Consider the following 26,815-nt stretch of genomic DNA (forward strand, 5'->3'; position numbering starts at 1 on the left):
CACAAGGCTTGTCCCTGTCCCCTGGTCACCTGGCTCACGTATTCCCCAGAAACCAACCTTCTGCTGAGTACGATCAAAGGTCCACTGGGAACTTCAAGCTGTGCTGAGCTCTGGGCAGCAGCAAAGGTTCTGTAAGACGGTCTGGCACCAGAGGGGTCGGAGAGCAGGGCTGTGCCCTCACTGCTCCCCCAGGGGCAGCGTGCTGTCTGCAGGGGTGGGCCTTCCTGCAGGCGACACCTGGCAGCAGGGAAGCAGCTGGCCTGGTCTCTATGGCTGCGGCTGGAGGGTGTGCCGTGACCCTCAGGGGCTCATCCTTGCCACCCTGTCTGTCCCTCGTCCCTCCTCACATGGCTCCTGTGGGAGAGGCATCCCTGTGCTCTGGGCCACACCTGCGGAGTATTCTGAGGTGCCCCCAGGGGTGTGCCCCATGTTATAGCTCTAATATTTGGTGGTTAGGGGGACTGCAGGAAGGGACAAACAGCCTTGATTTAGAGATGACCTCAAACCACAGAAACACTGAGGAAGTTCTGTCCCACGTGAGTTTTGTTACTAGGAAATGTTTATGAATAGTATTTAAAGACAGGAATTGACACCACCATGGAGTGAGTCCTGACGCTCAACTTTCTTACAAAACATGAGTGGGAGACAGAACAGAAATACAGACCGAGGAGAGAAAAGGCAGACTTGCTCTACTTTTGTATCAAATGCCAGGTGCCCAACTTGATCTCTTCTATCTTCAAAGTGATAAACTAGGGACGCCCCTCCCCAGTTCTCGGCCAGGGTCCCAGCCTCTCAGTGCTCCTGCAAACACGTGTGGGCAGAGTGCGGCCGCAGCTCCTTCCTTCTTTTTAATTCACTGCTGGCAGCAAAACCTTGGATTTTAGTCAAAATGAGCCAAGCACACACCCATGAGGCATCTGGAATCTTTAATGGTTTTGAGCCTGGGAAGTGCAGCCAGCACGGCTTGGGGGCCAGGACGGAGAACTGAGCCGGGAGAGGGTGGCGTGGCCACTGGGTGCGAGTCACCTACATGCCTCCGAGGCAGGAGTGGCCACTGGCACCAAGGTCTGGGGACACCTTGATGACACGGTGCAGGCCCCCTGCACAGCCAGCGCCCACACGCTGCCTCCAGGAGCCGGACGCAGCCTGCGCGGGGCGCGGTCGGGGCTCAGAAGCAGTAGGACGTGTGGGTGACCCAGTGGGCCGACTCCTCCTTGGAGCGCTTGGCGGAGCTGTGGGTCGTGAAGAGGGACTTGTAAGCCTCGGACTCCTCGCTGTGGGCGATGGACCGCTTCGTGGCGCCGCAGGGAGGCTTCCCGGCTTTCCCAGAAGAGCTCCCATTAGCTGTTGGGAAAAGGAAACGCCAGGCGCTTTATGGCTGGAACTAAAGATCACTCCAAACAGCACGTTCTCGAAGGGAGAAAAGCAAGCCTGCTCCTTCCGGGAATTTCCCTCCGCCTCCCTTTATCACAGGGGTCCTCAAACTTTTTAAACAGGGGGCCAGTTCACTGTCCCTCAGACCGTTGGAGGGCCGGACTACAGTTTAAAAAAAACTATGAACAAATTCCTACGCACACTGCACAGATCTTATTTTGAAGTAAAAAAGCAAAACGGGAACAAATACAATATTTGTATTTGCACGTGGCCCGTGGGCTGTAGTTTGAGGACCCCTGCTTTATCATCTCAGTCATCGCCTCCTAGAGACAGACGGAGCTACGGCGTTTAAAATCACACTAACTACTCAACTTCTTGCCTCGTGCCCACACTGACCCCTGCTCACGAGGGCGTGGGATGGCCTGTTTGACGGCCGAATCAGAGGCAGTGGGAGGCTGAGTGAGTTCCCCCGCTGGGGGCTACTATGTGGAGAGCAGGGGTCGAAACCCATAACCACTGTGGCTGCTACTCACAACACGAGGTCAGACATTCTCGTACCTAACCAGTCTGTGTTTTCCTTTTTGTGAAATAAATCATGTTTTGCTTTTTAGTTAAAGGTAGCAGGTTTCAGGAGAAATGTGCTGAATTCTGGACTATTTGTTGAATGGCTTTCAGAACTTGGCCGAGAGGCGGGTGGGGGAGGGAGGCTCTGAGCGCCGGGTGGGGTGCACACAAACCCAGCCCCCGCCCCACGCTGAACCCCAGCCCTTTACCCAGTCTCTGGGATTCCAGGCCCAGGTCGGGCAGCCTCGTGAGCCTGGCACCAAGCGCACGCTCCACAGGTCAAGTGAACATCAGCACTTGTGCCCAGACCCGTCCGTCCCGACAGGCTCCTGCTCTGGGGTCTGGAAGTGTTTCTAGTCCCCAAGAGAACTCAGCGCATGACCGAGACAGGACTTGGGATGAACCTCAGTTTTTGAGTTCAGGCCAATAAAGCTGTGACGTGACCCCAGGGCCCAGCTTTCTGAGCAGCCGCCGTGGCTCCGTGGGACCCACCTGTGCTTCTGGGAGCCGGGCCGACTTTCTTCTCCCGGGAGTCAAGGCTGGAGGCCTCAGGCTTTCCCGTGTTCATTCCGGACGGCCCTGCGGACTCTGTAAGAGAAGCAAAGTAAGAGAAGCAGACCGCCCAGGGCGCGAAGACCGCCCCGCCGCCTGCTTTGCGAGCAGCACCTACCGTCACTGGCCGCCGGGTGTGAGACAGACTCTGCCGCCTTGGCCTTCTTTGTTTTCTGCAGGGAGAGGAAGTGGAGATGCACCTCATTCCCTCCAGTGCCTCAGCGGCCGCCCGCCACCCAAGAGCCTCACGCCAGGCCGTGCGGTGCACTCAGGGCGGGGCTCATTTGAAGACAACCCCAGGCGCCATTTATTCCAGACCCGGACCCACTGCGCGTGTGCCCAGTCACGTACTCTGCCTCACTCAAGAACATCTCTATAGAGAGCTGCTTACGTTCCCGTTCCAGAAATCACATTCGCAGCATGCTGACAGTGTTCGGTGGTAAATCAACGTGAATGGTGACTGCTGTCCACGAAGGAGCAGCTAACTGAGCAATCCAGCCCGCACGAGCACCCAGTGGGCTTCTCCGGGCGCTCACACCGCCTCCTGTTGGCTCGCTGATCCACGAGGCTGAGGCTGTGCTGAAGGACACTGGGCCGGTCCCCCCGCCTCGGGATTAGCGCCATTAAGATGTCCAGGCACTAGGATTCTGTCGCTCCTAATTTTTAAAATGCAACGAACCACTCTAAACCGCATGGCTGTGCTAGAACCGACTCAATCACAGGAGAAATAGGACTTTGTTCATTCAGAGAATTTCCTTTAAAAATGCCATTTTCCTAAGTAGCCAAAAGATGGCGCTAACACAGCCTAACCATCCAGAAGGTTCCGCTCACTAGACAATGTGGGAAAAGGAACTTTCTCGGGCAGGAGCCCTGGACTTACAGTGCACACGTGCACGTGACCTGTAACACTCGTATACGACGTAAAACCCGAGGACAAGAGCGAGCCCTTCAGAACAGAGAGAGGCAGCTGCTGAGCTCCGAGCCCTCGGCTCACGCAGGGCTCATGGGAAAGGACAGCACTGGGTCGGGAGGAGCTGCCAGCCGCCTCCTGCTGGAGTGTCTGAGGAAGTGTCCGGTGTCCGGCAGCAGTAACCAGAGCCCCGGTGAGCACCTCTCGGAGAGGGCGGAGAGGGCACGGGCGTCCCGGGAAGCCTGGGACAGACGCGACAACTCACTGAAGTCAAGTGTCCGCCACCACGCGGACATCTCCGGAGCTCGGGTGCCTTCTGGGGCCCCGAGGGCGGGGAAGGCTAGGGGGCAGCTCCAGGTGCTCCAGGTGCTGTTGGAGGGGCTGCACCTGGGGCCCGGGGGTGAGCACAGGCTCCTGGGGGCCCAGGCGTCCAGGCGACTCCTGGACACTCAGATCTGGGCAGCGGGCTCTTCAGATGTGCTGGGGTAATGCAATTTTCCTTGATTCACAAGTTATGTACCCTGGTTCCAGGACCCTCATGGGGCCCCAAATCCAAGGATACTCAAGTCCTTTATGCAAAATGGCATTTACATAAAGAGCATTTACGCGTGACCTACATGAGCACAGACGCTACGGCAGGGTGTGCCTACACATCACTTCATTCCTGTGGATCCAGCACAGCGCTCAGCGTGCGGCAAATTTAAGTTTTGTTGTTTGGAACTTTCTGGGATCACCCCTTACCCCCAAATAATTTTGATTCCTGGTTGGTTGAATCCCCTGATGAAAACCCGCTGATACGGAGGGTTGATGGGTCTCTTCTAAAATCAGTGAGAGCAGCAATTGTGATGGCTCAGCCTGTGGTGCTGTCACCCTCCCGACAACGCTTGTCCCTGACAGGCCCTGCTCCCACCCCACCCCCACCCCACCCCACCCACCCCACCCAGACAGGCCCTGCTCCCACCCCACCCCACCCACCCCACCCAGATAGGCCCTGCTCCCACCCCACCCCACCCACCCCACCCAGATAGGCCCTGCTCCCACCCCACCCCACCCCACCCAGACAGGCCCTGCTCCCACCCTGTGCAGTCACTGAAGACGCTGAGCGAGGAAGAGAAGCGCTGTGCCCACCCCACAGTGAGGGTGCGGCAGAGCCAGGCTGGACTGTCCAGTGCCCAGGCCCTGCCAAGTTGTAAAAAGGCCTAAGACCCTGCCAACCCCCAGCAGCCACTGCAAGGCAGGGAGAGGAGCAGCAGGGGAGGGACACAGGACCCTTACCTTCCCCAGCCTCGCTCTCAGCCTCCTCTCCTCCATTCTGCTCCTGAGTGTGTCCACGTCCTCCTTGGTGCCATTGAGCACGATGACGTCATCCTCCTGGAAGGCGGCCCCACACTGGAGAGAGCAAGACAGACAGAGTCCATGACCAGGGGGCAGCCGCCCCTCCGCCCCCTCAGCCCAGCCACAGCCCCTGGGGCCGTGGGGGGATTCCCGCGGTCCCACCTGCACCTTCGGCTTAGCCAGCTCCGACCACTGGCTATTTACTGTGCTCTGTCTCCGAAACCCATCACTCTGGGGCCAGCTCCTGCTCTAGGGCAGGTCTCATGACTGAAGAGACCGTCCTTTGACCCACAAATCCTGAGGTCGGTGCCACAGAGAAGGTATAAGAACAACGACAGCCCTAGCTGGTTTGCTCAGTGGATAGAGCGTCAGCCTGCGGACTGAAGGGTCCCAGGTTCGATTCCGGTCAGGGCACATGCCCTGGTTGGGGGCTCGATCACCAGTGGGGGCGTGCAGGTAGCAGCCTATCAATGATTCTCATCATTGATGTTTCTATTTCTCTCTCCCTCTCCCTTCCTCTCTAAAATCAATAAAGTATATATTTTTAAGAAAGAATGATGACAGGTCCCAATACAGCGTCCAGCCAGGACTGCCTGGACGAAAAGGAGCCTTTTCTGGCCATCACGCAGGGAGGCCTGCGGGGGAGGGGCAGCCCGTTCTGCGGGAGGAGGCCCGGGACACCCCATGCTGAGGGAGACAGGGGCAAAGCCTTCCGCTGGGGGGGGTGTCCTCCTTGGAGGGGAACGAAAGGGTCCCGCAGGAACAGAGTCGGGGGTAGCTAAGGCCCCAGGGCTGGGCTGGGTGCGGGAAGCCTCCTGAGAACAGCAGAGGCAGGTGCCCCTTGGTTCCAGCAGCCCGCACTTGCCCTCCCTGGCACTCGGCTTCCTGTGGCTTCTTCCCGCTCCGAGCTGCCCCTTTCCTGGCTGAGTAATGAGGGCAGTGGTGGGTTGTGAAACAACGCCCGCAAAGCACTTCACCCTGAATAGAGTTACAATGTGAAACAATTCTATTCTGAGGACCATCCCTGGACAGCACTTCTGCTACTGAAGATTCCAGCACCTTAAAAAGGAACGGGTGTGAACCCCACCCTAAGGCAACTCTGGTGACTGCTGCTGAGAGAGTCTACAGCACCTCCCCACCCGTCTCCAGGGGGCTGAGTGTCTAGTCTTCAAACCATTGTTCATGCTTGGGAGCCAGTTAATCTCCCGCGTGCGTGCGGCCCACAGAGGCTGCTGCGTGGAGGGCTGAGGGGTTACGGACGTGTCTACATGCAATGACCGTGCACCAAGCCCCGACGTGCTCTCCCTCACACACACACCACCCTGGAAACCACCTGTGATTTCAGGGACACACGAGAGGCTGGGGCACGGATGGAGACGCGGGTCTGGTGGACAGAGATCCTATCTGCTCTGTAACACGAGAACGGCCACTCTCTTTGCAGCCTTTAAAATAAGTAAATATTCCAAATAGAATTTTTTGTGGGGAGAAACAGTAGTTCCAACACCCAGAGGACTGTACTTTCTATGAGCTGCCCATTCCCACCTGGAGAATAACACTTAACTTTCTTGGAAACGAATTTGGTGACAGTCACACGTGTAACACACTTTCACTATGGCCACAAAGCTGACTGCACAAGACAGAGACAAACACCACCACCACCACCAAGAAGCAGGGCTCGGAAATGTTTGCAAACTGAGTGGTGCTCACGCTATTTAAAAAGGGAAACCGCCAGGCCCTGCAGGTGGCCTCCGTGGGAACCTCCCACCCTGCCAGACACAGCGAGCCCGAGGCTTCAGTCCGACTACCCCGAAACGCTCGGGGAGGCAATGACCAAAGAGATACTACTGCGCACCGATTTCTAAATGTCAGCGTGAACCTGAGCCGGAACTGTGAGCACAGCACTGACAGAGCTGAGGGGAGGGCGGCAGGCCAGCACCCCACCCCCACGTGCCTGTCTCTATCAGGGAGCGAAACACACTTAGCCCACGCTTCACCCCGCAGGACAGTGCGCTACACGAGACGTATCTTCTTTCATCATTGAAACGACTGAAAATACCCAATCCCAGGGGCTCTGGGGTTCCAAGGGTGGAATGTGTCCGTGAAGTGGGGCTAACACTGTGGTGGGACCCTGATGTTTCACATTGGCCATCAGCTTAAAAGAAAAACCAAGACAACAAACCCAAACCTTCCGACCTCTCTCCACACTGAAGCTACAGTACAGCACCAGCCTAACGAAGGACAGCACAGGGCGAGGAGGAGCTGGCCATGTTTGTGCAGCTTCTCAGAGCTGTTCACGTACGTCAAAATGTTTCCTGTATTCACATTGGTGCAAAGGCCCCAAAGATGTATAAGGCTGCTGTGCAGACCCTGGCGAACTGTTCTGAAATATCTCATTTCACTGGAGAGAGAAGGTGGCACACCCTGGCTTTATAAGACGACAGGCAGACAGTAACTGTATGACGATCTAGTCCATTCCAAATTCCAACAGAAGTATGTCATTAATCTTTGTGACAGGATTTTCCAATCAAAACCAACAAAGAAGTCACACACTACAACGGAAGCAATGGAGTGACAAAAACATCGCTCCTGGAGCAGGCCAACCAGCAAACATGAAATCCAAGACAAGCAAAGTCGTCCCGATCCGCCCTGAAGGAAATATCTGTGTCTCCAAACAAAGGACTCAAAGAGCCGCCCTGTAACACGACAATTTATTCTGGAAGCCTTCCCATGTACTAACGAGGAAGTCTGTGCAGTCTGCACTGACCGATGTCTGTGCAGAGACATGCTTGAGCGGTCCAAAGATATCCGCAGCCCCGAGCGACACTTCTGGGTGACCCTGACCGCCTGGAAGGTGAGGACAGCCCAGCAGTACGCTGTGTGTTAGAGCATGGGCGGCCACAGCTCATTCCTAACTGAGGTTCTCTCTCTCAGCTCCTTTATGCGGCTGGGCCGACAGACAGCTCTCTATCTGCCAGACCTGCCACTTGGGGAGCACAGGAGGGGATTTCAGGGTCTGAAGTTGGCTGAGTGCCCTGTGCCCAAACCACCTGGCTGCTTTTGTTCCCTCTCCAGGAAGAAGCACTCACATCAAACGGAGCCTTTTGAAAATTCTAAATGCAAATATCTGGAAGGTTCTCCATCCACTTAATAAACTAGTGAATCCCTGCTAGTGCTGGGCATTGTGTTAGGGGCTCCTTAAGAATGAAAAATAGTTATTAAATGTGTTGATGGCAAGTATGACAGTTGAGATAGGCTCTCTGGGAGGCCTAGGGAAGCGCCCCCTGCTCCCCTTGCCCCCCACGCAAGTGGTCTTGTTTTCTCTCTGTGGAAAGCTGGCTGGCTCCTATGGGCCCTGGCTTCCACTTGAACGCTAAGTTCCTCAGTCCAGATGACAGCACAATCAACAAATCCAGTAGAAACCGGTCGGGACTTTTCCATAATTTCTCACATCCACAGAACATCCCATTTTTCAAATCACCTCAGAGGGTTTAGAGCAGCGGTTCTCAACCTGTGGGTCGCAACCCCTTTGGGGGGTCGAAAACACAGGGATCGCCTAAGACCATCGGAAAACACATATATAATTACATATTGTTTTTGTGATTAATCACTATGCTTTAATTATGTTTAATTTGTAACAATGAAAATACACCCTGCATATCAGATATTTACATGATGATTCATAACAGTAGCAAAATTACAATTATGAAGTAGCAACGAAAATAATGTTATGGTTGGGGGTCATGAGGAACATGAGGAACTGTATGAAGGGTCGTGGCATTAGGAAGGTTGAAAACCACTGCCCTACGTGCACAAGCAGCACAGAAAGTCAGGGCTGTTGGCATCAATAATAAAGTAATGATTCGGAATCATTACAGTGGCACCTGAATAAAATTAGTTGCTGTAAGTCTTAAAACCACCACTCCCAAGGCGTGAACAGTTCAGGAAGTTCTGGCCATCACACTGTGTCCTCACACTGCTCACCTTCACACCCACGCTCCCAGCTGGGAGGTGCATTGCAATGTGTCCTCGCACTGCTCACCTTCACACCCACACTCCCAGCTGGGAGGTGCACTTGCACTGTGCCCTCACGCTGCTCACCTTCACACCCACGCTCCCAGCTGGGAGGTGCATTGCACTGTGTCCTCGCACTGCTCACCTTCACACCCACACTCCCAGCTGGGAGGTGCACTTGCACTGTGCCCTCACACTGCTCGCCTTCACACCCACACTCCCAGCTGGGAGGTGCACTTGCACTGTGTCCTCGCACTGCTCACCTTCACACCCACACTCCCAGCTGGGAGGTGCATTTGCACTGTGTCCTCGCACTGCTCACCTTCACACCCACACTCCCAGCTGGGAGGTGCACTTGCACTGTGCCCTCACACTGCTCGCCTTCACACCCACACTCCCAGCTGGGAGGTGCATTGCAATGTGTCCTCACACTGCTCACCTTCACACCCACGCTCCCAGCTGGGAGGTGCACTTGCACTGTGTCCTCACACTGCTCACCTTCACACCCACGCTCCCAGCTGGGAGGTGCACTGTGCCCTCACACTGCTCACCTTCACACCCACGCTCCCAGCTGGGAGGTGCACTTGCACTGTGTCCTCACACTGCTCACCTTCACACCCACGCTCCCAGCTGGGAGGTGCACTGTGCCCTCACACTGCTCACCTTCACACCCAGGCTCCAAAATGGACAGAAGGTCATGGCACAGGAACTGAGCTCACTCCTCTGTGCACTGGAGGAGATCACAGATCCTCCCTTACCTCCTCACTGCCACCCCTCCCCCCCAGTTGGCAGGAGGACTGAGAGAGAAGGAAGAGCTGAGCGCAGGGTCAGGCATGTAAAACAGTCTCATGAGTTCATCTTGAAGGACTCCAAGCAGCACTGGATTCTGTTTACATCAAACACTTGCAAAACCAATAAAGGACTGAAACGATGACTCACGAAAATCAGCGCAATTCTTATGCACTTACCCACAACCAAGAAAAAACTTACATCTTCACAGAATTTAAAACAGCTGCTATCAGCATTTAGATTTTACCAGGCAAACGAGTGTCATTACATCTCCCTGTGCTCATGACTAGCTAAAACCCCACAGTATTCCCTTAGAGGGGCCATCAAACATTTCAGATCACTAACAAAAAGAAGAAAAACTTTCCTTCCATCGTAAATTCAAGATTCAGCGTAAAAGTCCCCATCAAAGCAATCATGGACTTCGTAGTTATCTGACCCCCGGGGAAGCAGAGAGGCCTCACAGATGACCTTGGAAGCAGGGTCACTTTTGTGCGTGAATGTAAACTGACACGGGACAAGGCAGCTGAGCTTTGGGGTTCCTTTTGCAGGCCGCTAAGTCCAGGACAGCTGTGTATATGGGCCAGGAGACGTGCTGAGGACCAGTCAACCGCCTGCTCTGCTTGCCCACAAATTCGAGTCCTCGACAGACCCTCTGGGGTGACGTGCTGGCAGAGGTGGCGGAGACGGAAGGTACTGCGGCAGGCGAGGCTGCCGTGGAACCACACTGGCGTCAACAGCACAGTCATTTTCACGTGAGCTGAACCACTGGGCTGGGAGCTGTAAGGAGTGTTTGCTTTCTTCTTCATATCACTTGTTTCCTTGACTTGAAATAAGAAAATATTCAACCAAAGAAGAAAGATGGGAAAATGATCCTTTGATACCAGTTACTCCGCAAGCAAATCTAGAAAAATGCTCTTTTAAAATATCAACGGCATATTTCACAGGCCTAGAACGAACTCTCCAAAAATTCATCTGGAATAAAAAAAGACCCCGAATAGCTGCAGCGATCCTGAGAAAGAACAAAGTAGGTGGGATCTCAATACCAGATATCAAGCTGTATTACAAAGCCACTGTTCTCAAAACTGCCTGGTACTGGCACAAGAACAGACATATAGATCAATGGAATAGAATAGAGAGCTCAGAAATTGGCCCGAGCCAATATGCTCAATTAATATTTGACAAAGGAGCCAAGAACATACAATGGAGCCAAGATAGTCTCTTCAATAAATGGTGTTGAGAAAATTGGACGGATACATGCAAGAAAATGAAACTAGACCACCAACTTACTCCATACACAAAAATAAACTCAAAATGGATAAAGGACTTAAATGTATGACGGGAAACCATAAAAATACTAGAAGAATCCAAAGGCAACAAAATCTCAGACATATGTCGAAGCAATTTCTTCACTGATACAGCTCCTAGGGCATTGGAAACTAAAGAGAAAATAAACAAATGGGACTACATCAAAATAAAAAGGTTCTGCACAGCAAAAGAAACCATCAACAAAACAACAAGAAAGCCCAATGCGTGGGAAAACATATTTGCCAATGTCATATCTGATAAGGGCCTAATCTCCAAAATTTATAGGGAACTCATACAACTTAACAAAAGGAAGATAAACAATCCAATCAAAAAATGGGCAAAGGACCTAAATAGACACCTTTCAAAAGAGGACATTCAGAAAGCCAAGAGACATATGAAAACATGCTCCAAGTCACTAATCATCCGAGAGATGAAAATCAAAACGACAATGAGGTACCATCTCACACCTGTCAGATTGGCTATCATCAACAAATCAACAAATGACAAGTGCTGGAGAGGATGTGGAGAAAAAGGAACACTCGTGCACTGCTGGTGGGAATGCAGACTGGTGCAGCCACTATGGAAGACAGTATGGAGTTTCCTCAAAAAACTAAAAATGGAACTCCCATTTGACCCTGTGATCTCACTTCTAGGAATATATCCCAAGAAACCAGAAACACCAGTCAGAAAGGATATATGCACCCCTATGTTCATAGCAGCACAATTCACCATAGCTAAGATCTGGAAACAGCCTAAGTGCCCATCTGTAGATGAATGGATTAGAAAACTGTGGTACATCTACACGATGGAATACTATGCTGCTGTAAAAAAGAAGAACTCTTACCATTTGCAACGTCATGGATGGAACTGGAGAGCATTATGCTAAGTGAAATAAGCCAGTCAATGAAGGAAAAACACCACATGATCTCACTCACTCATGGATAATAAAGACCATTATAAACTTATGAACAAAAATACAGAGGCAGAGCTGCCTCGAACAGACTGTCAAACTATAGCTGGAAGGCCAGGGAGGGTTGAGAGGTTGGGAGGGGGGTAAGAGATCAACCGAAAGACTTGTATGCATGCATATAAGCATAACCAATGGACCTAAGACACTGGTGGGTAGGGGAGGCCGGGGGATTGTTAAGGGCGGGAAAAAAAGGAGACATATGTAATACTCTTTGTAATACTTTAAGCAATAAAACAATTTAAAAAAAAAGAAAAAGAAAAATGCTCTTGACAAGGCTCTACTATCAATTGTAAGCCACTTTTATAGCTATGAGAAAGAAATCACAAGAAATACATTGCTATGGACTGTATCTTAAAGGCAATGTATTAATGAGTAATTAATTAATTAATGTGTAGATAATTTCTCCAGCCTTCTAGGAACAGAACCTTCCTGCTAACTATTAGTTTCCCTAGAGGTTAAAGTTTAAGGCTGCCTGTGCTGGACATTATGCAATTCCCTGAGGTTTAATGTTCACAGAGACCATGAAGACAGCAGAAAGCTATAATAAAATAACCTGGAGACCAGAGAGGAAACTAGAATTCACTGACCGCTTTTGAAAATATATCCTCTTCCCAAACACTTTCTCTCTTTTCCACCCCACACCTCTCAATCCCCATGAAAATAACTAAAAAAACAAAAACAAAAGAAAATCCCCAACCAGTATGGGTGTAAATTTTTGTTTTCTTCTGACTTTAAAACACCCACACACCCCACTCACCTATCACAGAGACTAAAGAAATGAAGCCAGAGAGCCAGCAAATCAAATGCTCCTGGTCATACCTCTATAAACTAGAAAATCCCAGGTGTCTTGCTAAAATACAGATGATTTGGCAAGACTATGGAGGGGCTTGGGAATATGCCTTTCTCAAAAAAGAGTGAATTAAACCTCCCAGGCGACGTCCATATCACAGGACCATGAGTAACAAGTACATAATTTACTTTGCAAACTGTAATTACTCCAGTGTGTTTCTTCTTGTTACAAGAAGGAAGGAACACAGTGGGGAAAACAATTGATATTTTGGCTAGTGATTTGTTTATAGTGAACACAAAAAAACCTAGCAACTACATCTCTTTGGACCGTGTTTGCTGACATCAAGTGTGGGTTTAGAACACGATGGGTTTAGAACACAAAGGTAGCTACTTCAAACCCGTCAGTCTCTCCTAGTTAACTGAACAGCAAATGCAGAGGGAACTACAGAATGAAAAGTAGAGAAATGCACACTCTGAGTATCACTGAGGTTCCTGACATCTGGTTCCTCTGAATTTCAGACCTTACCTACAAAATAAAAATTTCTTTTAGGCTTTGACACTGTGACTATCTCACTCATTCACCTTTTCATAATGCACTACAGTTCCTGAAACGGCGCCATAATTCTTCCTTTTGGCAGAGTTGGCAGGAATGGCTGGTCTTCACCACCTCTTCCTGGGCATCCAGCCAGACTACATTTCCCAGATTCCCTTGCAGTTAAGTGTGGCCACATGACTGAGTTCTGGCCAATGGAATGCGAACAGAAGTGATGAGTACCAGGGCCAGGACTGGCCCACTAAAACCTCCTAAGCTAAATGCTCCCTTCTGAGTCCCCATCAATCAACTAAGTGGAGAACACTCCAAACACCAGAGGAGGCCCGAGCTACAGGGCAGCAGGAGCTGGAGTCCTTAAGTTTCCCTCAGAAGAGAGCTGGCCAACCACAATCTTTCACTGTGTTGCCCACTGGTTGTCTCAGCAGTGAGCCAGCCCTGAGACACTTCGTATTAATAAACTTTAGAGACTTTGAATTGCAAGTGTGAGTTTGATTCCTGATGACAAGTATACAAAGTTGTCACTTAATTTCCTCATTTAAAAGGGTTATTGTTTGGAAGTTGGGTCTAAAGAAAAAGTGTCTGAGAATTTACTATAATTCCTTCATTTTACATATTAGAATGTCAAGCCCAGAGAGGTGCGTGAGCCACAACCGATATACCAGGCTCTCAATACTGGTTTCGTGAATGAATGAGTGACTCCCACCCACGTATGCCAGTGAATGTCCCATGTTCTATGCTTTTGTAAACTCTATAGTTTTTTTGGTTGAACTGTGCCTCCCCTACCCTCCATCGCCTCAAATGTTGAAGTCAGTCAGAATGTGACCGTTGGAAATCAAGTCACTGTAGGTGTCATTAGTCATACTAATCTAGTATGGCTGGTGTCCTCAAAAAAAGGGGGGAGATATGGGTATAGAGAGGGACTCCAAAGAGGAAAGCCCACAAGAGGAGACGCAGGGACAGGCGGCCATCTGAAGTCAGGGAGAGAGGTCTGAGACAGCTCCTTCCCTCCCAGCCTGAGAGGAACCCTGCAGACACACAATTTCCTGCCTACACCCTGACTGCAGACTTCCAGTCTCCAAACTGTGACTGGAAGCCACCCAGTTTGCAATGCCTTGTATGGCTGCCCTCGCGAACTAAAGGGTAGAGTACTCCATCTAGTTAAGCAAAGGCAGTATCTATGTAGATTACATAAGAGAAAAGTGCTTATCTTGCTCTTCTGGCAACAGATTTATGTTTAAGATACTTTCCTCCCTGAGACACTCCTGAGTTGAGCCAGCGTCCTGTCTGCCTGCAGGCAGCCCCTCAGGAGACAGATGTAGCTGGAGCTCCCATCCTCACCTGGTCTCTCCTTGTGCAACCCTGACACAGTCAGGTCCCCTTTCCTCTGCTTCCTTCCCTTCCCTTGAAGTGCTCAAGGTGCGGACTTTCAAGTTTGCTGGTGTTCGGTGAAATTTCCCAAGCACCAACAGAAGGATTTCAGAGTTCCCTTGTAATACTGCCTTTTCATGACATACTGTCAACTTCTCCGTAAAGCTCTGTTATGTATGTTTGTCAGTGTGGTTACATTATGTGTGGGTTCAGCCAATGCAAAGGAAGACTGCCTGATCCAGGAGACGGTCACCATTATGGTAGAAGGAAAAATGTTTGATTGCTTTAGGTCAGAGTCCCCCCAAATTGGCAGCCCATTAGAATTACTCTGAGAACCCTAAAATAAAAGAAGTCTACACCCACCTAAGACTTTGGTGTAAGGGTCTGAGATGGGGAATGGGAACTTGACAAACTACAGTGGTGATTCTACAGAGAAAGCCTAGTTTAGGAACTACTGATTTAGGATACTTGGCTTCTGTAATACATTTCTGCTTAATTTTCCACCTCTCCTATTTACATTCTTTCAAGCAGACGTCCTGAGTGTACTCGGAAATGCGTGTAACACTGAAACAACATCACACACACTACTTGGTACACACACATCTGAACACACCAGGCGCAAAGCTCCTCTCCTGCCCATGGAGCACATACCAGCTGAGTTCCCTGAGTTCCCGCTCCTTCACAGCGCTTCCCACAGGCTCCCTTTTCATACCCGCTGTCAAATTTCTTGCCTCAATGGCTCCCTACCGCATTCCCACCTGGACCTGCTCCTGGGTCAGGCACTCAAAGTTTCCACCACCCAGTCTACTCACATCTCTGGCCTGTCGCCCTGCTCCCCAGTCCTGCCCCACTGTGTGACTACACCTTGTGCCCCATCTCCTTGGGCTGCCTGGGTTCCTCCCCCAGTGGGGCTGCTCTTCCTTTTCCTCTTCTTCAAAACACCCTCCAACTCTTCCCCCCTATCCCCTCCCCCACTATCATTTGCAAGAGCATATCACAAATTTCAGGCATTTCCCTGCCACATTACTGTCAGTATCTTAGCATTTTTTCTTTAAATCTACCCATTGTTTCTACTTAAATTTACTTTAAAAGTTAACTTTATATTCCTGTCATAAGAATTAAAGAAACAGCATCCCTTGCGATAAATATAAAATAAGCATAAAAATGCAGAGACCACAAAACAGTCCCACTGGAGCCTGCCTGCCACAGCTCTGAGCGTAGGTCCTCTCTCTGAGGAGCTCGAGGGGCAGAGGCGCTGGAACACACGAGGGCAGAGACTTTCTCCTCCATCCAGCAGACGCCGGAAGGAGCGACGAAGTGGGAGTTACTTCTGGTGCTGTCTGCGGTCCTGTCCGTGGACCGCCCCACACCGCCCTCCTCCCACCACAGGCGGGTCCTGTCCCGTTCTCTGGGCAAGTCTGACTGAGGAGAAACGGCCCGGCCCTCAAGGCCTAGAACAAACACTCCTCCTCCATAAAGCCAATCTCATCAGCTCTGTCAAAGGGAAGCTCTCTGGCCCCGGGCCTCCAATGGCATCCTTACCATCAGTTTGGTACCTGGCCTCAAGCAACAAGGCAGAACAGGACTTTTCAGGGACATATGCTCCCGCAGGACTTGTCTCCAAGAGCACAGGGGCTGTCACCACGTCCGTGTTTCCCTTGGACACTCGTCCATCATTGTTAATATCGGAGATGTAGCAAGTACATTCCGGAATGTACTTTCTCAACTTTTCTTGTAAAAGCTTAATAGGACAGATTCTAAATTATCCGATGGCTTTATTCATAATCACTCCACAATGACTTCTTCCTACCGATGACCTTTTGCTTGTCTTTGCGTCCTAAATAAATAGAATCACCAGTGTGTCCTCCTCTACATCTGGCTTCTTAAATAGAGGGACCATTTTAAGAAGAATGGCCATCTGGCCTAGCTTAAAGCTGCCTTGTGGCTTCCCACTGCTCCAGCGTGGCTGCCTGGGCCCTATGTGGCGTGACCCCTGCCCGACCCTCCAATCTCACCTACTTCTCTCTGTCCCCATCCTCCACCACACTTTCTGTTCCTTAAACCAGCAAAGGCCTCTGTCACTTCTGAGCTTTTGAACTTTGCTTGGCTGCCTCCTGCACCCCTCAGGTCTTCGCTCAAACCTCGAGGTACCTTTGCTGACCCACTAAGGTGGCCTCTCTCCCTATGGGACATCACCCCCTGTGTTTCCTTTCTAGCATTTGCCACCATTGATGCTGCCTTGCTCAGTCATTTGAGTGTCTATCTCTCAAACTGGATGGTGGGTTCCACACAAACAGGGGCTCTCAGTCTTATCCACCATGAGAGCCAGCGAACAGTGCTGGCTCCACCAATTGTTCAACAAAAGCTGCTGAAGGAGAGGTGTTCACCAGAGAGAGAAACAGCGCAGGGAGGCCTCACAGGGTTAACACGGGTGAAAATACAGACCAGAGCCACTGGCATCCATGACACTAAACTAAATGCCAGGCTTTCCAAGGGCCAGCAGAACACCAGAGACAAACGTTCCGGCTACAGCAGCAACAGGCGGAAGCAAAGCCGTCACATGCTCTGAGCAGGCAAGCGCCCAGGTAAAGCGCTTGCTCACTCGTCTGAGCACCTACTGAGCACTGGATGTGCCTGGAGAGAACCAGCCCTCAGACACACCAGGAGGGCAGAGGATTCTCAGGGCAGTGGAAAGACTGTGTGGCACTATGACAGGGGTGGGCAAACTTTTTGACTCGAGGGCCACAATGGGTTCTTAAACTGGACCGGAGGGCTGGAACAAAAGCATGGATGGAGTGTTTGTGTGAACTAATATAAATTCAAAGTAAACATCATTACATAAAAGGGTACGGTCTTTTTTTTTTTTTTTAGTTTTATTCATTTCAAACGGCGTAGTTTGCCCACGGCTGCACTATGATGACGATGACACGTGTCATTATACATCTCTCCAAACCCACAGAATACACAACACCGAGTGACCCCTAATGTAAACTGTGGACTCTGGGTAATGCCAACGTGCCACTAGAGGTTCATACTTTAACGAATGTGCCACTCTGGTGAGAATGTTGGTAACAGGGAAGACTATGCACATGTGTATGGGCAGGGCAGAGGGAATATGGGAAATCACTTACTTTCCTCATAATTTTACTGACCCTAAAAGTACTCTAAAAAAATAGTCCTATTTAAAAAAAAAAGAGGAGGAAAACCTCACAGTCCAGTGGGGAAGCCACCACATAGCTGAGGTCAGTGGGATCACACAGCGCAGGGAACGGTGATCACTCTGGACTAAGGCTCCCAGGAAGGACCCTCCAGGCTGGCAGGGCAGAGGGAACAAGGCACAGCATGCTCTGAGCTGGCAGCAGCAGGGACATGGCAGCACAGACCCAGCTTCCAGCAGTGACAAGCTACGGGAGGCTTGTAAACAGAGAAACACTAACTAGATCCATGCTTCAGAAAGAAGTGGAGGACACTGAAATCACACGTGGAGGGCAGGACCCCAGGCCATCTGTTTCCTCAGCCACTGAGAAGAGCTGACACATGTCACCCACTCACCGTGTGACAGACTTCTGCTCGTATCTCCTTCAAGGCTCGTTCAGAAAACACGCAGCCACAGCAGCGCAGGAAGCAAAACCTGGAGGAAAAATGTGATATGGAGAATGACTTACATGAAAATTTAAAAATTATTAGCCACACTATCAATGAACATGTGTTCAGTTTATTCAAAGGCCAAGAACCACAAAGAAAAATGGTTCCATTTGATTATATATTTATATAAATTAAAACCACATAGTCCGCAGTCCCATCCCCACACCCTTGCTATAAGCCTTTAGAATAAAGTCTCTCCTATAAATAAAAATAAATACATTTTTAAAAGTACTACAAAAAGCAGAATAAAAAGACAGAATAGGAACTCAGAAAAAAATATTTTAAATACATATGATTCAGAGTTTATGAATATTAAAAGAGGTACTGAAAAACAGTAACAGCCTGGCTGGTGTAGCTCAGTGATTAAGCGTCAACCTATGAGCCAGGAGGTCACAGTTGGATTCCCAGTCAGGGCACATGCGTGGGTTGTGGGCTCGATCCCCAGTGGGGGGCCTGCAGGAGGCAGCCAATCAATGATTCTCTCTCATCATTGATGTTTCTCTCTCTCTCCCTCTTCCTCTCCCTTCTTCTCTGAAATCAACAACAAAAAAATTATTAAAAAAGCAATAATAAACAATAAAATAAAAAATGGACAAAGGCCAGTAACATGTGGCTCACAGAAGAAATATAAATGTCCAACACACATAACAGACGCTTAAACTCAACAGTTAAAGAAATGCTCTTCAGAACAGTGACAGAATGCTTTCCCTCTCAGGCCGAAATGGATTCTGGGGGACGGTAATGTGTGGCAAGTGTGAGGAAACAGCACCGGTGGGCCGGGCGTACAACGCGGCCCACACACAGGACGGTCTGACAGTGTCGGGTAAAGCGTGGAGCTCCAGAACCTCCTTGTGCTTACGGAGCTTGTAGTACAGACAGCACTGCCCGGGACAGGGAAGCCGAGGAGCCACCTGAATGGTCACGGGTAGGGGATGGCGGACAAGCGATGAGCACTCAGGCAGCTCCTACAAAGAATAAGGTGACTCTGCAAGGCCATGAAACATGTTCAAATCCAAGAAGTCGGAAAAAAAGTTACAAACTGTGTAATCTGACTCCGCGACTGTTTGTTTCTGTCGCAGAGGTGGAGGGAAGCATGGCATGTTGGCGCTGGGAGGGTCTGCAGGACCATTAAACAGTAAACAGCTAATAAAGCTGCTTGGGGGGCGAGGATTGGGGGAAACGGGCAAAAGCACTTTCACATTTTACTTTACATATTCCTCTAAAATCACAACCGAAGGTTCCCCAGTTTCCTAGGGGTTATAGCAGCTGCAGTCTGCCCTAACAAAACCCGATATGTAACACTGTACTAAGTTCACTAAATGTTGTTTAGGACCAAAAAAAATCCTATTTCATGGATGCTTACTAATTATTAGTAATTGAGGAAATTATTTGTTTTTCTTTAAACAAAGGCTCAACTTTTTATTATACAACTAATTCATTTATATTTTTCTATATATTTAAATCTTTACTATACCAACTTTACTAAACAGACAGACAAATCGACTTTCTTGTGCAAAAGCCCTATTAATAGGAGGGCAGAGCCGAACAGTGGAAGCCCAATTACCTGGGAAGAGAGAGAAGAAGAGCAAAGGAAGGGAAAAACTGGGAGAAGCTACAACCAGAGCAACAGCTCCCAGTCCCTGCTCGAGACCCTGGAGCTGCGTTTGCTTCTGCGAAGTTCCTCTTTTGGGGTGAACCATGGCTTTCTTAAAAAGAAGTGGGAAGCTAGAAACAAAAGGTTACACACTCTATGCTTCTATATTTATACTAGAGGCCCGATGCACGAAATTCGTGCAAGAGTAGGCCATCACAGCACCAGCTTCATCTGGAAGGTCATCTGAATGGTCGTTCCGCTGTTCGGCCATTCAGTTGATTTGCATATTATGCTTTTATTATTATAGATGGAATATCCAGAAGAGGTAAAACTATTGAGACAGAAGCAGGTGGGTGGTTGCCAGGGGCTGAAAGGAGGGGGATTAGGTACATGAGTCTGGTTCCCGAATAGTACCTACTTGACCCAAATGGTGAACGTTAGCTTTTATTTTATTATTTTCCAGCTTTATTTAGGTGTAATTGAGGGCTAGGAATTGTGCATATTTAAGGTGTACAACCTGATGATCTGATGCACGTCCACACTGTAAAATGATCAGCACAGCAGGCTGAGTAACAACCGCTACATGCTGAAGTTTGAGAGCGAGGCTGAAAAGATTTAAATTCAGACTACTTGAAGAAGAACAGAATCCTAGGCTATTCCGCCTCAGCAGTGGTGATGCTCTCTGGCATAGTTGGCCACACACAGCACATACGTCTGTTAGACGAATGTATACAAATGTGCCAGAAAGCCCCAGACGAAATGCAGTTGTTTACAGCTCAGTAAAAGTTTCACTTACTTGAGATGCTTTCTCACCCTTTCCTGAATAAAAGTAGTAGAAGTTACTACTTTTCAACATGTAATGTGTTACATGGGAGATTCTGTCTAGACGACCAGCTATTGAAAATATTTCTAAATGGTGGGAAAAGAGTTTAGAGCTTTGGCTTAGAGACTCCCTATACAAAGACACCTACAAACTCATTCAACATTCATATTTTTTAAGGGAGAAATACACAAGGCACTTACATTTTCAATATAAATCTCAACCTTAAGATTTCTGGTACTCTAGCTAGAGTATTTTGGGCTACAAATTCAAATCAAGTAATTATCAGCTGGGCCTTCAGCTGACCGACCAACCACATATTCTGTAACACTGTACCCACTGAGTAATTTTTAGCAATGATGAGGAAATGGGATGTTTGATAGGAAACATCTGCCCTTTGCTTTCTTTCCCATAGGAAGAGATCAGATAGCCCAACCCAAGTCTCATAAGCATCATGAGCCCTAGCTGGTTTGGCTCAGTGGATAGAGCGCCAGCCTGCGGACTGAAGAGTCCCAGGTTCAATTCCTGTTAAGGGCACATGCCCGGGTTGCGGGGTCACTCCTCAGCAGGGGGCGTGAAGGAGGCAGCAGAGCAATGATTCTCTCTCATCATTGATGTTTCTATCTCTCTCTTCCTCTCTGAAATCAATAAAAATATATTTTTTAAAAAAAGCATCACAAGAGAAATGTTTAAAATCCCTCTTTACTGCAGGTTCTCCTGCTCTCGAGAACAAAGGTGAGTGCACTTGGACGCCACATCAGTGGACTTGGCTGACAGGGCATGAACCATCCAAACCGAAGAGCACCTGACAGAGTCTGTGTGATCACGAGGCCGAGGCACGAGCCCCACAGCACCAGGTCACTCCAGCAGACTGACCTGTGTCGGCCATTCATCTCCAAGCCCACGACCGGGCAGATGAAACGTGCGCGCTGGAGGTCATCATGCTTGTCTCCTTTTGTGTTTCCTTTATCCCCTTCCCAGGCGGGATTGTCGGAAAGCCTTAGCTCTGTCACATTCTGTGAAAAACCAAACATATTTTAAGAATTCATTTGATAAGTGGATCACCCTTCCTTTAATACCACCTAAGTCAGTGGTTCTCAACCTTCTGGCCCTTTAAATACAGTTCCTCATATTGTGACCCAACCATAAAATTATTTTCGTTGCTACTTCATAACTGTAATGTTGCTACTGTTATGAATTGTAATGTAAATATCTGATATACAGGATGGTCTTAGGCGACCCCTGTGAAAGGGTCGTTCGACCGCCAAAGGGGTCGCAACCCAAAGGTTGAGAACCATTGAAACAGAGAAATTGTTATTCTAGTCCCTTCCCATTCAAACCTCTTTTCCCTACCTACTTTCCTGTGGCCATCAATTAACATGGCTATAAAATTAAATCATAAATTGTGACAGAAAACATGATTTTTAAAATTCACTAGCAAATAAGTTAGTTAATTTCTATTTCACAAACATTTACTATTTAAGGAAAAGTAACTTCTGACATGCAAAATTACTCCACGAAGAGAAAGCTTTATAGTAATTTCATCCAGAAAGGACTCTTTCCTGCACGTCAATCCTCACTGAGGCTATTCCGTATCACTGACTACCATGTTTACTCCATAGCTGGGGAGACAGTAAAATCTGAGGCCATGGTCTAATGCAGCCGTGGGCAAACTACGGCCCGCGGGCCGGATTCGGCCCGTTTGAAATGAATAAAACTAAAAAAAAAAAAAGACCGTACCCTTTTATGTAATGATGTTTACTTTGAATTTATATTAGTTCACACAAACACTCCATCCATGCTTTTGTTCCGGCCCTCCGGTCCAGTTTAAGAACCCATTGTGGCCCTCGAGTCAAAAAGTTTGCCCACCCCTGGTCTAATGAATCCATGGCAAATATTAGCCAGATAATACCCTCATATTCCAAGACCTAGCCATTCAGGTTTTCAAAAAATTCAACTTTACAAGGAGTGACTTAGCCAAACTTTAGCACTTGAGGCATTTTCCACATTTAACCGCACCACTGATTTCATCACTCTGGAGAGCAGTGAGCACCGCACCTCAGCAGGAAAGCCACCACGCCGTCGGCGTCCTGGTCTACAGCAGAGATGTGCCCATCAAGTTCTCTGCTCTGGGCATTTGTGTACTATCGGCTGACAGTAATGACAACCCTGCACGTGTGCATTGCTTTCTTTGAATCACTTTGTCTTTACAGTTCAGACTTTTGGAAGAGGGTTTTTTGGAGAATTAAAATGAAAAGTTCAAGCACATACATTGAATACTACTGGTTTAGTATAGAACTGTATAAATAAATTTCAATGAGAACCACATTTTTGAGAAATTATGTTATCATGGGTCTTTTAGAAGTGAATACTCTTCCCAAGGCAAAAGATGACAAAAATCAGCATGGTTATTTCTATATCACTGTGATTAGGTACATTCCAAAATTGCTGGTTTGCCTGAAATAAACATATCCTGTATCCTGTAATCATTCCAAGAATTCAAACAAAAAGCCTATTATAATAATAAAACATTTAAAAAGAAAGAGACTAAAAGAAAATACCCAAAGTCTTAGATGAGGAGTCAGGGGCTCTGGTCCTGGTTTAGCCTCACTAACTGGCCATGTGCCTCAGGAGTGAGGGTGAGCCGAAGTGTTTGACAGCTTGATGGTTCTCAAATGCTTCGCTACTTTTCTAATTTTTCTCCCACTGACCAAATTTGAAAATTTTGTCCTCACAACAAACTTCCTTTACTACAAACCTTGTTTTTCCACTTTCATGAAAGAATTTTAACTGCCAATCAGAACTTCTAGGCAGCAAGAGATAACCACAATGATTTAACAGTGGTCTACCTAGAAAATTCTCTAATTCTATAAAAGTGTCTTTCAAATAAAAAATTCAAGTAGCTGAGTTTTAACTACAAAAATAAGGCATCCCAATGTTTATACAGCACACTGAGAGGTTTTTTAAAAAATATTTTTATCTTTTCGTTAATCCTCACCCGAAGATATTTTTCCATTAATTTTTAGGAAGAGTCAAAGAGAGAGGGAAAGACAGAGAGAAACACAATGATTGGCTGCCTCCTGCACACACCCCAACCAGGGCCCAGGCTGGGGAGGAGCCTTCCACCAAGGTAGCCCTTGACTGGATCTGAACCCGGGACCCTTTGGTCCGTAGGTTGATGCTCTATCCACTGGGCCAATCTGGCTGGGGCACATTGAGAGTTTTCAAAGCTCTTTCATGCATATTAAATCATAACAGATTTATAATGCAGAAAGTACAGGCGTGGGACCTTCCGGCTTAAGCTTTAAGTGACCGCCCAAAATCACACCTTTATTAGCTGGCTGGGTGGGACTGAAATCCCAAATATTTAAGTTCAGTCTATAATGTACATGAATTCTATAAGATAAACCTCAATCACAGAGACCCTTGGAGCACTTCAAAATCACCTGTGTTACCTTAATGTTTTTAATGTGAGACGCTGCCTTCGCAAGGGCTTTTTCGGAAGATTTGTCCAGTAGAAACTCAATGACAGCATCTTTGTTATAAAGTCTGCAACAATAAAGATTAGTGAAAACATTCTGGCAACAATTAACCATACAAAGGACGAAGACTATATTGAGTACAATCCAAAGTCATTTTACATTTGATAACAGAAATGCCCAGCCTTATTCAAAAGGTAAGTTTAATCCTCTCTCAACTATTTCCAGAGCATACAAAGAAAGAAACTAGTTTAAAATCAAGTGCTCAAACTGGCAGTCTGAGGGCTGAATGTGACCTTAACAAGGATTTCAAAAATTGGGAAATTTAATATAAAAGTACATATTTTCAACTTTTCCTGGATGAAAATATAAAATCAGAAGTTCTAGAGCCACCTGGCTCACATTCTTGAACTGCAACTGGCTGGAACTGAGTAGCAGCTATCCCTGTAGATGGGACATGAACTCTCTAGTTTCCCCCAGTTCCCATCATTCCCTAATGACTCACATGGCTCCTTCGTGTGTTTATGTTTATAACTCAGCTATTAATTTCTGATCCATGGATTAAATAAATCAAATTGAACAAGTTTGTACAGAATTATGTTCACAGGGAATGATAACCTAGGTTTCACAAATTTGCTTGTGGTAATTCACATTTGATGAATCAAGAACTGCATTTACACATTAAAATTCTTTAAAAAATCATTTAATAAAAACTCATCTCAATTAAGAAACCATACCTGCCAAGTTCACAGGCAACTATTGGTCGCCTTAGTATTTCTTGACTTAGAGCACAATAGTTCCATAGAGCCACCAGTTCAGCATCTTTGTCAACCTACAAAGAGAAAAAAAATATTTTAATTAATTTTCACCTCTGAAAGACATGATCCACAGATCTCCACATAAAGGCTTATACAGTAATATCACACTATGATGATTTTTGGTTTTCATAAAGATAATGACACAAAAGTTGGGATGTAAAAAGTCATAGTAATCAATACTATGTGAAATAAAGTCCCCTGTAAACACGACAGCTATGACAAAACAGTTTACTTCGCATTATTATATTGCCTATGTAGGCTACATATAAATATTAATATTTGCATCTTAACAGTAAGTTAGGGAAGCCATCCAGAAAAAGCAAACAGTCCAGTTTCATTTCTAACAATGGGAAAGGCTCCAAAGTTTTAGCAAAATATAAGGATGGAAAACTGAGAAGACAGGAATTATTATTTATAAATTTAGCACAAAGACTATTTAATTCTGGATAAAATCACCAATTTAACAGAAGTGTTTTTTGCAGACTGTTCACCAGGGAGCATATCAAATCCTTAACCACAGTATGAAAATGCAGATGTAAGACCATAACCTTCTAATGATAGTTTTACCTATATAATATCCCATCTCCCACTCTTTCCCCCTCCTAAAATGCCAAACCTGAATAATGTAACAAGATGGCACATTTGGGAGAAAAGAGAAATAGAAAAATAAAAACATTCCCTTAAAGTTGAGTTTTTGAAGCAACAACTGTGTCTGCTGTGCTAAGTGGTATAACTTAATCTTTTAATCCTCATAAAAACCCTATGATTCAGTATTTTTACCTTTGTTCTTGAGGAAAGTGAGGCACCAAAAGGTCACAGAGCAAATAGATGAAGGAGCTGGGATAAGAGTGGGCTGGCTCCAGAGACCATGCTTTTAATCACCGCTGTCTATTATTCCAAACCAAACCGAACCAAACCCACATTCCCGCAACTGTTACTCTATCCATACCCCGGATCCAAAGCTACACGTTGGCAATTTAAATAGCTTTTATCAAAATTCGCACTGTAGTGGAGCACAAGTCAAACACTGACTGAGCCTTCTACTATCAAAAAGCAATGACTAGGCCTAACTTTGAAAACCTGAGCAAATGAATGGGATTCTTGGTTCCATTACCCACGGGATGTGAAATCTTGGCCATGTTACTGACTCAATTTCCCTGTCAGTAGCATGGAAATGACATATGATGTGATCAATTACCTGTGCGCATTAGGAATTCTTTATGTTGTTTTTAGTGTGCTAGTAACTGTGCTACTTACAGAGCGTAGAAGGGACAGACTGCCACCGGAAGCTCACTGTCCCCGAGACCGACGTCAACCAGCCATGAACGCGGTGTACAGGGGGCGGTATGGTTTTAAGAAGACCTGCCTCACGGGGATAAGGGGACGTTCTGGGAGGACTGCCCTGAGAAACGAGTTAGTGTATACAAAGCCCGATAAACAGTACCCATTCGCGTCACTGTCACGAAGGCAGACAGGCTTCAAACCCTGACGCTGTCCCTAGCGTCGCAACTTTCTCCTTTTCACTCTCAAGTTCCATGTCTGCACAGTGAGGATGATGGCAGTACGGACCGATGTGAGAATTGCAAAGGACATCCCATATTAAGGGTACTTCCGGGTGAGTGGCAATAGCAAGCACGCAATAAAGGTCCCTTATTAATCCTGTTTTAATTTTGAATTCTCCACAAGGGATGAGCGCAGCTGCGTCTGAACCCGCTGGCCCCACCCCACCTCTCCTCGCTCCCCCGGGGCCCCGCCAACCCCAGTCCCCACCGGGCCCACGTCACTGACCTTCTCAACCTTCTTGGGCCCCTTCACCAGTTCGTGCCTCTTGGGGATTGTTCCCCCGTCGCAACCCATCGCAAGCCGGGTGCCAGAGTCAACAACAGTCCCGGACAGAGCCAACTTCCGGAGTCTTTGGCGAGTGCTAAGTCACTTCCGG

General features: G+C 47.8%; 1 protein-coding gene across 2 annotated transcripts; it reads right to left on the minus strand.

The window, feature by feature from the left end:
- Positions 1-909: 909 nt before the first annotated feature.
- RTF2 (replication termination factor 2) lies at positions 910-26,815 on the minus strand. 2 transcript variants are annotated; one of them, XM_059705238.1, is made up of 9 exons: positions 26,665-26,814; positions 24,796-24,890; positions 24,035-24,128; positions 21,456-21,595; positions 18,073-18,151; positions 4,676-4,789; positions 2,609-2,663; positions 2,431-2,526; positions 910-1,344 (listed from the first exon to the last, which is right to left on the minus strand). In XM_059705238.1, exons 1-9 carry the CDS (start codon positions 26,731-26,733, stop codon positions 1,169-1,171), a joined length of 918 nt encoding a protein of 305 aa, XP_059561221.1. In that variant the 5' UTR covers positions 26,734-26,814; the 3' UTR covers positions 910-1,168. The 2 variants fall into 2 exon arrangements, with proteins under 2 accessions (XP_059561221.1, XP_059561222.1); XM_059705239.1 differs by lacking the exon at positions 4,676-4,789 and having other exon boundaries at positions 26,665-26,815.

This window comes from Myotis daubentonii, chromosome 8, assembly GCF_963259705.1.
Source record: "Myotis daubentonii chromosome 8, mMyoDau2.1, whole genome shotgun sequence".
Classification (NCBI taxonomy): Eukaryota; Metazoa; Chordata; class Mammalia; order Chiroptera; family Vespertilionidae; genus Myotis; species Myotis daubentonii.

What these genes read in the sequence shown, in the direction of transcription:
- RTF2 (XM_059705238.1), bottom strand. Translation starts at nt 26,733, where the DNA reads ATGGGTTGCGACGGGGGAACAATCCCCAAGAGGCACGAACTGGTGAAG. An exon ending in CTCACATTAAAAACATTAAG is followed by an intron (nt 21,596 to 24,034) that starts GTAACACAGGTG and finishes GGTTTTTCACAG; the next exon opens with AATGTGACAGAGCTAAGGCT. An exon ending in CCCGGCTCCCAGAAGCACAG is followed by an intron (nt 1,345 to 2,430) that starts GTGGGTCCCACG and finishes TTTTCCCAACAG; the next exon opens with CTAATGGGAGCTCTTCTGGG.